This window comes from Seriola lalandi, unplaced genomic scaffold (assembly GCF_002814215.2).
Source record: "Seriola lalandi dorsalis isolate HSWRI2012SDOR001 ecotype SW California unplaced genomic scaffold, Sedor1 jcf7180002054946, whole genome shotgun sequence".
Classification (NCBI taxonomy): Eukaryota; Metazoa; Chordata; class Actinopteri; order Carangiformes; family Carangidae; genus Seriola; species Seriola lalandi.
Genome location: NW_019525497.1, coordinates 1,528,958 through 1,542,655, shown reverse-complemented (window position 1 = coordinate 1,542,655; position 13,698 = coordinate 1,528,958). Strand labels below are relative to the sequence as shown.

The window sequence follows — 13,698 nt, the reverse complement described above, 5'->3', positions numbered from 1 at the left end:
AGTAGGGCATTGCTTTTGGAGATGCCAAAAAGAAAAAAGGGATGAACTGAAAATTTGTTCTTTGTCCAACTTTTTGGGATCTTTTCATGAGAAAATAACTCAGAAATACAAAGGCGACACAAAGGGAAATAAAGATTGAATCTGGTTTTGATGTATTTTACAAAGTAGCACAGTAGTACACATGCAACTCCCAGAGATGATGTGACTCTCTTGCTTCAGTGACCATAGGGAATACAGTGTATCCTCTGAGAGAGAGAGAGAGAGAGAGAGAGAGAGAGAGAGAGAGAAAAATGAATTGCAAATGGTCTTTGTATGTAGCAACACACTGACAAGGCAGTTATGGCTTGTGTTGCAGAGCCAATGAATGTCTGCTGTGCTTGTATACTGCTGAAACAGACTCTGTCATATTAATTTAGGCTCCGTAGCTATCAGTGACACACACTGACGCACACATGCACACATACTCAAACACCTTTCTTTTTGCCCTAGAGGGACTGGAGCCGTGGTGTTTGGTCAAGACAGATTCTCAACTCAGCAAAGAAGGTGAATTTAGTCAGGCAGGACTTTGAGCTGCTGCCTGGTTATCTACAACATTGGGATAAGGATCTGAGATAAAAAAAAAACGACAGTGCGCAAAGCTTTGTGTGCATATTTTATCTGGAAAATAATATTGATGTCATGGTGGTGTATATGCATAAAGCAATTTTACATACGAGCATCAGTTTACTTGTCCTGAGGACTACTATTCAGTCAGTAGGAGCATCAGATCATTTTTGACCTTGGACAATGTAGTCTACACTTATTTGCCTTTTCTAACAGAGACTTAGATTAGAAGATTGAAAGCACTAGCCAACCCTGTCTCCTAGAAATAACGTTCATATACCATTAAACTGTTGCGGTTTTTGAGTGAATTACTACGTTTATTATCGGCAGCAGAGGTGCCTAGGTGGTTGGGGTGGATCTTGGGCGTACAAAACACACAACCACCACAACAGGGATAGATTCTTTATTGTCACTGCATATAAGTACAGAATTAAATTATATTTGGCAGCAATCCTCTTAGAATCAACTGTTTTTTAAATTCTCTCTTTCGCAAGTCTCACAACTATATGGAAGTGCAGTATGAAATTGTTGGAGCACCCCTTAAATTGAATAGGACTGCAGGTCAAAGCAAGTTCAACCCAAGTCAGTGCACATGTGGATCACCTCATGTTATGAGCACTTGAAGGTTACAGCACGTCTGGTTTTAAAATCTGATCACAAAGCAGCAATAAGATGAACAGTTTGATGAGATACACAGAGTGTAAAGCAGCACCTACAGTATATAACAACACTATGTATGGCAAACGTTAGGAATAATCAAATCGAATCAAAGTATGTAGCTTAGAAGAGGACGACTGTTGCCAATTCTGCCTCCCATCTTTCTTACAAGTCTGGAACATTTTCAGCTTAAGGCTCTCATCCAGACAAACGGCTGAAAACATCATATTACGCACATAGTATTTTGTATTGCTGATTCCTGTGGCTGTTTGTTTTCCAACACTCTGTCCATGTTCAGACTGTTAAACTAAAAATTATGGGAAACAATAACTACAATAACACGCATGAACAAAGCTCTCAGAGTCTATAAAACCTCACAAAACACTCAGAGATGAGGTTATGGGAAATGGCATCCAGTAAACGTAACTGTGCTCTTGATTCTTTTGAGAATTTCTGAGAACACATTTTGAGGTAACGTTCCCATTGCTCCCCATGTGAAGGGACTCATGCATACAAATACACACTCCAAATATTGACTTGGAGGACGAACAGCTGTAACAGCCAGCCATTTTTCACAGAGTGGATAATAGCGATGATACCTGAATCAGCCGACCTCTTCAGCCTGTCTCATCCATCCCTGGGGTGAGGTGGAAGAAGCAGTTGTGTGTGTTTTTGTTTTTTTTGTGGAATTGTCTTTCTAAGCTTTTATCATTCAAGGGCTTGTGTTGGTTAAAGGTAAAGCTGTGCATTCTGATTGCCCAAACCAGAGTGTGTTAATTGGTTAATCATTTTATTTTATTAGCAGAACCAGGCTGCATGAAAGTAAATGAGCATATTTTATAACATGTTAAACTATTCCTTTAAGATGCAACTTTGCATTAATCCTAAATGGTAAATTCAGGTTTTTATGACACGAATACAAGCAAGCAAGAAGCAAGACAGGCAGACAGGGATACAAGCAGTGGAGTAGGCAGCCCCTCAGGGAACAGCCAGGCAAACAGTCAGGCAGGCTGGGATTCAGCAAAGCAAGCAAGCAGAGTGCTACAGTACGAGGCTGTCTGGCCCCAAGGCTCGTCAAACTCACAGGAGTGGAAGCGTTATGCTAATGCTATGCAAAGGGTGTACGCTTTGTTCCTCTTTTCGTACAGTTGCATCAAAACATCATACACTGGGTAAACAGCAGGGAAATGAATACAAATTTACATCTGTAATTTGTCAGCGCAATGGGAAATAGTTTAGTCTTTAATCTGTGAACCCTGAAGGATGTAAGGCTGAAAATTCCTTGAACACATGAAAAATCTGAAAGCAGTCTACATAAATAGCCTTTTCTGCTGCCTGTCCTTAAGCAGACATGACAGCTTACAGCCACAGTGGCAGCAGCGGACACACACATACAGCAGACCAGACTCACTTTACTGAGGCCTTATTGGAAGACAAGACGGTGATCAATAAGTCAGTTTTGGGACAGATGATATACCACTGCGGGGTAGATAAGTACCTGGAAAACATCCCTCGGTCGGATTTGTTCCACTGCTGTGCTTGCTGCAAAAGCTGTTGACAGCAACCATCACAGAAGGGGAGGGCGATGCTCCTCGTGGTGTGAGGTGTGGGGACTCGGTGCTCTTTAAAGTTTTGCCCAAAGGGACAAACGCACGGTCGAAAACACGCTTCCAGAGATGTAAAGGTGCAGGTGCACAGAAAATCCACATTGCATGCAGAGTTGAATGCAAACCACATGGAATTGGTCAATAAAAGAATATCTAAATGTTCTCAAATGTGAGGATTTGACTCTTTTATCTGTCATGTCCTTTACGTTTGGACTGTTAGCTGAACAAAACAAGACATTTTAAGACATCACCTTGGGCTTTGAGAAATCTATTTCACTACTCCCTGACATTTGTTTCAGGCTTCAGCCCTAAACATTACCAAAGCATATTCTCTCTCACATGATCCTGACACGTAAATCTTGATCTGCCTCAAGGCCGGTCTGATATCAAACAACCAGATTCCACCAAATTATAACAACAAAAAGAAAGTAACACAGGAGCCTCAGGCAGCGTTATCTGACAATAAAGAGATGACACATCATGGCAGATGCTTTTTTGTTTGTGGTGACTGACATTAAACAAAGTAAAACAATACCAAGGTGCAGATCCAGAAAAACCTGTCTTCCTATAGAGCATCTGCTCTGCCAGCTGTAACAAAAAATAGACCATGAGAGACCGAGCTCCACTTTTAATGACCATATAAAACCCTAATCAGATCAATTTCACACACAGACATCTTCAATTTGGTGGCATTACCAAATTGAAAGCAGACTCTGTTAGGATAGTACAATGAGAGAAGCACACTGGCAGAACATAACTTTTCCGCTACCCTGATTGTGGTGTCTATTTAAATTTTGATAAGCCAAATCATACTTATTCTTACTTATTCTTTTACACTGAAGAGATATTGAAAGGAAGAAAAAGGGAGACAGAGAAAGAGAGAGAAGAAGATTTGGTTATTAGTCAACCAAATACCCGCAATTATCTAAAACACCAATAATTATTCTCACAGAGCGATCTGCTCTCTGCTGAATGATTCGCACACACACACACACACACACACACACACACACACACACACACACACACACACACACACACACACACCCCTTGCTCTTGTTAATATCAAAGACTTGACAGACCACCTGGGAAATACTTTGCTCTGGCTACATTCTCTCTGCATAATCACCATTTCAGGAGTTCAAGAGATGTGACCAAGCAAAATTAGATTCATCTTCATCAAATGTTTCCAAGAAAAATCAGGACACATGTGGATGTGTTCATTTTTTTTTTTTTTTTTTTTCAAACTGTGATCACAAGTCACAACTAGTAGGCTACTGTTAAGAAAACAGACATGCTCAAACCTCGTCACTGTAGCGCAGCATGTGCCACTGCCTGGAAGCGTCGAGATCTGGTGAATTACAGTGTCCACACAGAAAGCAATTACCAGCTAGCCTTTTTCTTTCTCTCATCTGCACTCACATCCTCCATGACTCTGCCATTTTAAAAGCCTGACGAGTCCTCTTCAGAGTCACTACTGGGGTGGACGGCACCACATTTTGAGTTGACTGTGGCAAAGAGTGACAACTGTTTAGCCACCGTCAAAACGCAAGTTTCAAGACTCAAGTTTTTCTCCATCAATTTTTTTAAATTAACAATAGATCGTATGACTACTTGTATGTGAAAGGTAAAAGGTAAGTGAGCACCATGTTAATGGTACTGTGTATTGTAGCTTGTTACCCTAGTTACTCGTGTTACTAAAATGAGGTGCTAATGTCAGTTGCACTTACATTTGTAGGTGTGTGCATGCATATGTGCGTGTGTGTGTACAGCAACTGTGAGAACACAAATCTCATGCTTTGTTTAGCACTTAATCTTGAGCCCTTAAAATTTGATTGTGCTTTGATACAGTTAACATCACAATTTTTTGGTTAAATATGTAGCCTACAGTTCTTTGGTTTAATCTGACCATAATCTTGATCCTGCATACTCACCATGGATTCCAAGAGTTAAAAAGGGGATGGCAGCCAAACACTTCCTTATTTTATGCTCTCGCTGATGTCATCAATGATGTCACTGGTTATACTATGCCTGGGAGTAGCACAGCATCAAAAGGCAGACAGACAAAGTCAGAGACTAGCTGGTGAACTTGGAGAATTTAGCAGCTTAAGTTCCAGGTATTTCCATAAGAAAGCTAAAAGGAACTTGAATATAACTTTTGTCCGTGCTGGATAATAGGCAACCGTTCACCATGAGGTGATAACATGTATTGTGTTTACAGCTGGTTATTGCAGGTTTAAATATTAATGAGACAAGCAACAATAACAGTTCCAAGTTGAAAAAACACAGGTATTATTAATAATTCATTCAATTATTTAATAACAGTTTAACCCTCAAAACTTCATCTAAGCTGCAATCATCCTCACGTTTGATTCCATCATCACATTCTGATTGGTTCTGAAAAGTACATGACATTGTATTTTTCCCAATTGAGCCTCGTCCACTTCAAATCAGAGAGAAAAGCAAAAACACAAATACATACAAAAGTTTTGGTTATTTCATATCAAATGATCAAAACTTGGGCAGAAATGTTTGTTCTCAAACGAGAAAGTTTGAGAAGACAGGGCCTTTAAGATAATGTTGATGTGGTAAATTAGTTTCTACAATCAATTTTACAGTTTTTCACCAACATTATCAGCCATTATACTTTTACATAAGTGTCTTCTGGGTGACTAATATGGATGAAATGCAGTAAATCAAATGAAACTGCACTTAAGTACCACATTCAATGGTCCATTTCAAATTTAAATTGATTAGAATGCAGAAAAAAATGTCACTGCACTAATACAATTAGAGCTTGTTGAACTTATGTATGGAATCGCTCTGACAGACACAGGGAATAATGTTGGCAACATATCTATGTAATTAATTACAGTTTCAGACAGGGACATAGCTTAATAATCTAGATGTTACTGGACATATCGGAAGTAATTTTTCTTACAAACACAAGCCTCTAAAGTATGGGGATGGCAGATCTTCACAATTAGTCTGATTATCCTTTTGCCACTTCTGTTGTCTTCATTAAGCAAATTCTAGTAAAATGTTCTGTGCAATGGCAAATATAAATCCACTGAAATGATCAAATACAACCTAAATCTGTCTAATATTTGAAAAAAAATGTATTTTAAAATCATCATGTACTGTGTGGTGAAAGACAACAACAAATCCTGTTCACCTAATTTGTGTTACAGATATTTGCAAAGATGAGCTGTCTGATAATGACCTAGTTATCCCATCATCTCACACACTAAAACCATGGAAGGACCTGCAAGGGTGGCTTGGAGACAGACAGGGGTTGTTGGAGCTCATCATGGTGGAGAGCGATCAGCCATGCCCTCCAAGGGTTGGGCTGTCCTGCCGCCTGCTCTCATCTCTCCATTTGACTGGTTAGTTTCAGCATTCAGACACCACAGTATTTATATGGAAAGCAGAAATTGATTTCTATAATTTGTACTTTTATCTTCCACTGACGTCATCTTCCATTTATGTATGAAAAGCTCTCACATTTGCCATCACACAGCTGAGTGTCACTCAATAAAAAGCTCAGGGGCTGTTGTTTGGTGGTATCATTATGGACCACTTAAGTGCAGAAGTACGCACTGCTATCTAATAGACAGGTCAGTGTGCTCTCCTGTTTCCTGGGTGTGATTGTGTGTGTGTCTGTGATGAAGAGGGGAAACCATGGGCGGGCATGCTATGAGAGTATTTTGAAGTATAAATTGTTCTTTATCTGAAATCTAAAATATATATTTGAAAAATATACAGAGGATTTCAAGTCTAGTCACAAATTCTTGACTGGACTGAGACCTGGACTCACATTTTAACAAGTTGCTCTGAAGCCATTCCTAGCTTTAGCTTTGTGCTTGGGTTCATTGTCTTGCTGGAAAACAAATAATCTTTCAATTTGCAGGATTCTCATTTTAATTAGTTTCCAGTGATTTAACTTCAAATGGATATTAAATGTATATGCTTCTCTATTGGTTGAGAAAATTCATTTGATGTTATGAAAATCCTCTTAAAAATCCTTAATGTAAATTTAATAATGTATTGTTGGCAGGATAAAAATCTATTCCTCTGCTCTGGAGTATAGCTTTTTACCCAAGAGCAAAATGCATTTCACATTTTATTATCTTGCAGAAACAGCCACATGGAGGGAAGTCAATGTTCTGACTAAAACGGAGCATTGCTCAATAATACATTCAACCAAATGACTTATAGGAGACCCAAGCTTTTTGCATGAATGTGAAATTAATTCTGTTATGGAGGTATTTCATATTACTATAATGCACTGAAAACTAAGCAGTGAACTTTCTCAAGTCTCAGTTTAACAGCACCTCCCACTGGTGAGAGTAGCTCATTACAGTAGGGACTACACAATCAGTTAAAAATGGGACCAAGAAAAGCATAGACTGAACTTGAATGATTCTTATCAAATGTTACTGTAAAATAAATGCATCATGAGATACATTTAATTGCAGCGATTGATTAGAATTTCAACCTGCTTGGCTGGGGGTCTGTCTTCTTACAGTTTCCCCTTTAAATTGCAAAACTCTTTCAAAGATGCTGCAATTTGATTGCCTACAAATGATCATAAATCAAACTTCTCAGAAAGCATATCAAAAGTGTACAGGTCTCATCTTCCTAAATCAGCATTGCAGCCCCAATGAAGCTACTGTAACCTGCAAGAATAAAAACAGAGTTAAGTTAACCAATACTCCAATTAGACCGATCCGCCACACTTAAACATGGTAGCTCACCCATCTTCAACACCCTTACAAAATACCAGATTTAGTTTATTTGCAATTATTAGCTTAAATCCAACAAAATACAGCAAACAGACAAATTTCAAAGTATGATCATTTATTTTTTTATATAAATACATATAAAATACAATATAAACAACATGTCACATATTTCTTACAGTATTAACTATAGTATAAAGGGATCTGAAAGGAACTGGAGGGAAACAGATACAAAACAAACAAACAAAAAAAAAAATAATAATAATAATAATATTCACCCAGATTTTTAGGTTGTATGTACACACATCTGTAAATCTTATGTTAACATGGGCTTGCACCTGAATTTAAAAAAAAAAAAAAAAAAAAAAAAAAAAAAAAAAAAAAGGAACTCTTTCCACACCAAGGTCAATTCTGCGACCTCAGTTACCAAAGGAGCAGTGTTACATTCACTTTTCAGTTTAAGATCATCATAACTACATATAAAAACTACTCCACAGACCTCAGTCCAAAGACACTACCTGACTGCAGCCATCTGAAGACATTATTAGCCACAGGGCTTCAACATATGAAGCAAATACTCAAAAAGCAAAAAACATGCTCATGTTTTGTGACTGGTTGGCCAAGTAGTGACTCCATATAATTGGACATACTGTGGTCCAGTAATACAGTGTTATTTTGCAATATGCCTCAGTTAGGAAGCAGTAAAACTGTAGCTAAAGCTCTGGATCCTACAAGAACCAGTAGCCTCCCTCTCTGGCATCTCTGTCACACCATCGCTTCATAGGAGGATTATTAAGTTAGGAGAATAAATTGCCATTACTGTTAAGAGAGCTCTTTCCACTGAATGTCTGTACCATCAGCAGCTGTGACTCAAGCCAGAGAAGTGGGTATGCATATGTGATCAGACCTATAAACACCCTGTTCTGCATGCATAAAACCCATTTAACAACAGGACATGAAGCCTAAACACCATTATAAAAATGTCGACTCGGAACATTTTAGGCGTAGTGAAATAAACAACCCTAAACTTTTCAGTGCACAACTTTAAAAAGAAAAAAAAAAAAAAAAAAAAAAAAATTGATCTCAGCACTAGAAGCTTTTTTTGAGGACGTAGAGCTGAGGGTCCTGCAGTCTTACCATAGGTGAAGCCCTATAATCTGTGAATAGTGGAGATGATCTTCAAACTTGAAAACTCATACGGTAGCAGAAAAAGTAAGGATATCTTGATTTTGACATTTCCATAGCAGAACTGGTCTTTACCTTCACTGTAAACAAAGATAAAAACCCTTCAGCTTAGGTCTTAAATATAAGTTTGGTCATAATTTAAAGATTGTCTTTTGCAGTTACAAGTAGAAAAGCAATTTAAAAAAAAACCAAAAAAAAAAAACCAAATTGAGTGAATCTCCACCACAATGGTTTGCTTATGTAAATGAGGTCAACCCCCCCCGATTAGCCGAGTCATGCATCACTCATCTTTTTCATGACTGGCGTTTCCATTCATAACTCCGTTGGTGTGGTGTGCCCATGTCTGAGCCTGTAGCACTTTAGGCAGCCTCTTGCCCTTGGTGTAGGCGTGGTACCAGAAGTTGAGGAAGAGGAACAGGAAAATCAGGCCGTAGAGGCCAATGATGTAGATAAAGATGGGGAACTGGTAGGGACAGTCCTTCATGAAGAAATACTGGGAGATGTGGCTGGTTACCATAACAAACTGGATCTGGGGAGCAACAAAGAAAGGATGGGTTGACTTCAATTGCCAAGATTCCCCACAGGTCTTTATAAAAAATACACTTTGAAATTCCAAGATATACCAAAAACCATGAGCTAGTTAGCCCGCTTAACATACCAGTTGAATGGTAGTGAGGTATTTTTTCCACCACAGGTACTTCTGGTAGTTGGGGCCCATGGCAGTCAGACCATAGTATGAGTACATGATAACATGGACAACACAGTTGAGCAAGGCGTGGAATGTCCCCAGACCACCTGAAATAGGGAGTGTATTAGGATTGAGACCAGAAAAAATGTCAAAAGAAATTGGTGAAATGTCATGGAAAAATTTTGATGGTATATAAAAACAAACAAAAAAAACCAAAAAGAATTCTACCTGGAGCAAAACGAACACCAAACCACCAGGTGAAGGGCATGATGGAGTGATGGTACACATGAAGAAATGTCACCTGACTGTTCTTCTTCCTCAGGACAAAGAAGATCTACAGAAAGAAAAAAAAAAAAAAAAAAAAAAAAAAAAAAAAAGTACACAAAAGGGACATTGCACAAGTTAGAAACTGCTATGATTTGACACATGGTAGTGTGTCAACACAGTGTCATGAAATGCAACAACATTCATATTGGTTGGCCCCAAATATTTGCCACTTACTGTGTCCAACATCTCAATGAACTTTGAGAAATAGTAAAGCCAGCATGTTGCCGCCATCTAGAGGAGACAAGGAAAGTTTCAGTACTGGTTCAAAATAAACATCCTGATGTTACAGTGCATTTGGTGCCAAATTCAGATCTAAATGCCATACAGCACAAATTGTAGGTGTACCTTACCCTCATGGCCTGTGGTGAATCAGAGTAGTCGACCAAGTCACAGTGAAAAGAGTATCCGGTGCCCCATCCCGACATCACAAACTAAGAAAGAAAGTGAAAATTTCAGTCAACATTATGTTAATGTTTGACAGTTCCTCAGTCATGATTCTTACACACATGCAGAGAGGCAGGGTAATATTTTACGATTAATTGGCATTTACAATTAAAGTTCTAGAGAAAAACACGAAATCACTTCAATCCAAATTACTACATGCTAGAAACATCAATGAAATGAAGATGTGCTGACAAGACTGACATAGGATAAACTAACTTCACAAGACCTGGGGGGGGGGGGGGGGGGGGGGCACCACAACAATCCTCATTTCATTTGTGCAGTTAAGGATTCAAAACATAACGACTCGCCTCATAGCACATGTAGAGCGAGAGAGCGACCACACCGAAGTTGTAGACAATGAGAATGCCTTTGAGGTCAAAGGCTTTGCGGTTCTCCATTATCCGAGGCCCGAGCGATGTGACGAAGTAAATGTATGCGGCAATGATGATCGTTTGGGGGATAGGAGACGACATAAGAAACCAGTTCCCCGTCCGTGAATCTGCAACAAAAGCATTTTGACAGGTTTGTGAGATCAACCTCGTTCAGATACAAAGAAAGTGAGGCAGTGTATCATGGTGAAGCAGAGACAAACCCAAAAGTGACCAATAAATCTAGGGTTTAAAGTTAAACATGCCATAAAGCTACCTTGAATGCTTGGTGTGTTTTGTATGGTCAAAGACTCACCTGCATTTTGGATGAACTCATCATAAATGAGTGCAGCTGAGGACTTTATGTTATCCAACTCCATTTTAAGACAAGATCCTTGCAGTTCACCTAAAAAGAGCAAAGGCAAAGGTTAGGATTTCAGTTTGGATCAGATGAGTTGCCTGGCATTTGGATAGAGAGCCCAGCACAGAATCAGTTAAGTGGAAAAAGTATTTGCTTATCAAAATGTTCATAAATATTTTAAGTAAGCTGCCGAATACACAAAATGGGGAATACATTGGATTCAACTGACTGATTTTAAAAGAGTCAAGTTCTACATTGAGGAACTATAAGGGAACAAATGGTTACCGGTTCCTCAACCTTCATTATGAATGCTAAACAGGAAGTAAGTCTAGTCTCTCCCCAGACAACTGGCGTACAAGTTGTAAAAGAAATGTGAAAGAATGTAACCAGAACTATTCACAGAAACAGGCAGCAAACGGTATCATTTCCTCCACATGCAACCAGCCATTTCATTTCAGAATGGAATTTTAACACATGATAAGATCTGACCCATGTTCAACCCAGTATAGTTATAGGCGGAATATGAACATTTGTGGTTATACTCACAAACAGCACATTGGAATAGCTCAAAGGACAGGACTGTGAGAGGGAACTCAGCTCAACCATTCTTTGCTATCTGACAGACAAAGCCAAGAGTGTACAGGGAGTACAATACATTGCTCTGTGGCTCAGTTATCTGAGAAACAGTGTGACTAGAATTCATTCAAGAAACATGTACGAATGGCAAATGTAAAAATAATTTCTTGTCCACTTACAATATGTTTACAAGCACTCTTGTGCCATGACAAAACCTTGACTCTTGGTCTAGGCATCTTTTACAATTAAACAGACATACAGAGGTGGCCTACTCAATTTGGAAATGCTTTTCATAAGCTACAAGAACAATGTGGGAATGAGCTATGATGTAAAGTTTAAACCAACCACACTGAAAAAAAGCGATGGAAAACAGCTCCAATTGATGCAGTTGTTAACATTACATTGTGTGAATTATTTGTAGTCAGACAGAGTCAATCAAAAGAATAAATCAGCAACCACTTTGATAAATTGATAACCATTTGTCCACTTTTATTTCAACGGTTTTTTGATTCCAGCGTCTCCAGTGTGAATATTTGTCACTTTTTCCACTCTTACAAGACATCACCTTGGGCTCTGGGATAATCATTTCACTATTTTCTTATGTTGCACAGGCAAACAATCGATTAATTGGGAGGAGGAAAAAAAAAAAAAAAAAAAAAAAAAAAAAAGTTCATTACAGCCCTAATCACGACCTTATCTAACGGGTCATGAGTCAAATTGAGCTGTTCAATAAAGTAACACATCTTTAAGATGTTTTGGAGATCGGTTAATCCTTAGCAGTTACACGGTCAATGTTGGCTTGAGTGACAGGTAACAGTTCACAATGACCGGCTTGACTGGTTTATGAAACGTGCCTGTAGTATGGGGAAATAAGCCAAGGGGAACTGTTCATTCATCTCACTTGACAAACCAAAAGTCAAACTAAATCTTGCCACGCAAATCCATCCGTTAGTTTATCTTTGTTTCTAGAAAACTGCTGCGCCACCTGTGTGGAGCTGCAAGTAAACGCAAATGGATTAATCACCTCATGTCTATTAGGTGTACACTGGACATAATCCTACACGACAGGTTTTCTCAAGGTGTGTCTACCTGAACCCAACAGGAACTGAGCAGGGCAAGGTGTAAGTCACCGAGTGAACTGTGAAAAAGGCATGGCTGTCTGGAGTCTCTACACTAACGAGAACATGGCAAGTCCTGACACGCCAATTAACGTTATAGTCAGGGATCCTGATGTAAAGGCTGCTACTCCCATGGCACACCTCCTCCTTTGCTGCATTTTAAAAGTCTGCAGTGTCAACTCACATAGGTTTACCAAGTCAGAAATCCACGTTGGAGTGAAGGGTGGTCCTACAGACCACCGTTTAGAAGCTGAGGAAGCTTTGCTGAGGCAAGAGGGGGAAAAAAAAAAAAAAAAAAAAAAAAGAGAACAAAAAAAAAAAACACTGGATTCAACTCTTAATTAACACCAATAAGTTATCGATGTTACCTGAATTGACAAACTGGCAAATTGTAAAGAAAAAGCATTTCTTAAAAATTGTACTTGGGAAATATTACGACCACCACCCCTCACGCGACCACGCACAATTAAAGTTAATTCTATAACGGTTTTAGGAGGCCATTAAAGTTAAGACGTACATTGGTAAACGCACATTTTTACATGATATTCAGTGAGTTAGCGACACAATTCAGTATCACAGTAACCCCCAACAAGTGTCTAAGATGAAGAAAAAAAAGGGTGATGCAACTTGCAAAACAAGTTCAACAGCTACCATCCATCACACAACGGCAGGAAATGTGTCGATAATCACGGGCACGTTTCGGCGTCGACGCACGAGTTCTCAGATTTGCGCCCTTTCATCTCTTTTAATTCTCTTATTTTTATCTGTTTTATCCTCGACTAAGATTTGTTAAACAGAATAAAGTTAAATTACTAACCTTCACTGCTGCTACGACTGCTGACACTCGATGAAAATCCTTTTGGTCCGTCAAAAATCCTTGTATCCACACTCCCTGCCCACCTGAGCTTTCCCCACAGGTGTTTCGCCCTCTCTGCTCACGCGCTTTCAGGAGCGCGCTCTCTTCGCTCTTTATGGCTCCCAAACGGGCGGAGCCAGGTTCTCGACCACGCCCTCTCTCTCGC

The 13,698-nt window shown here is 39.1% G+C and overlaps 1 protein-coding gene across 1 annotated transcript; it reads right to left on the bottom strand.

Annotated features, from left to right (window-relative positions):
* Positions 1–7,710: 7,710 nt before the first annotated feature.
* Positions 7,711–13,637, bottom strand: elovl7a (ELOVL fatty acid elongase 7a). The gene is made up of 8 exons (XM_023394181.2): positions 13,494–13,637; positions 10,938–11,027; positions 10,562–10,752; positions 10,160–10,240; positions 9,984–10,040; positions 9,711–9,816; positions 9,453–9,589; positions 7,711–9,323 (listed from the first exon to the last, which is right to left on the bottom strand). Exons 2-8 carry the CDS (start codon positions 10,999–11,001, stop codon positions 9,075–9,077), a joined length of 885 nt encoding a protein of 294 aa, XP_023249949.1. The 5' UTR covers positions 11,002–11,027; positions 13,494–13,637; the 3' UTR covers positions 7,711–9,074.
* Positions 13,638–13,698: the final 61 nt, after the last annotated feature.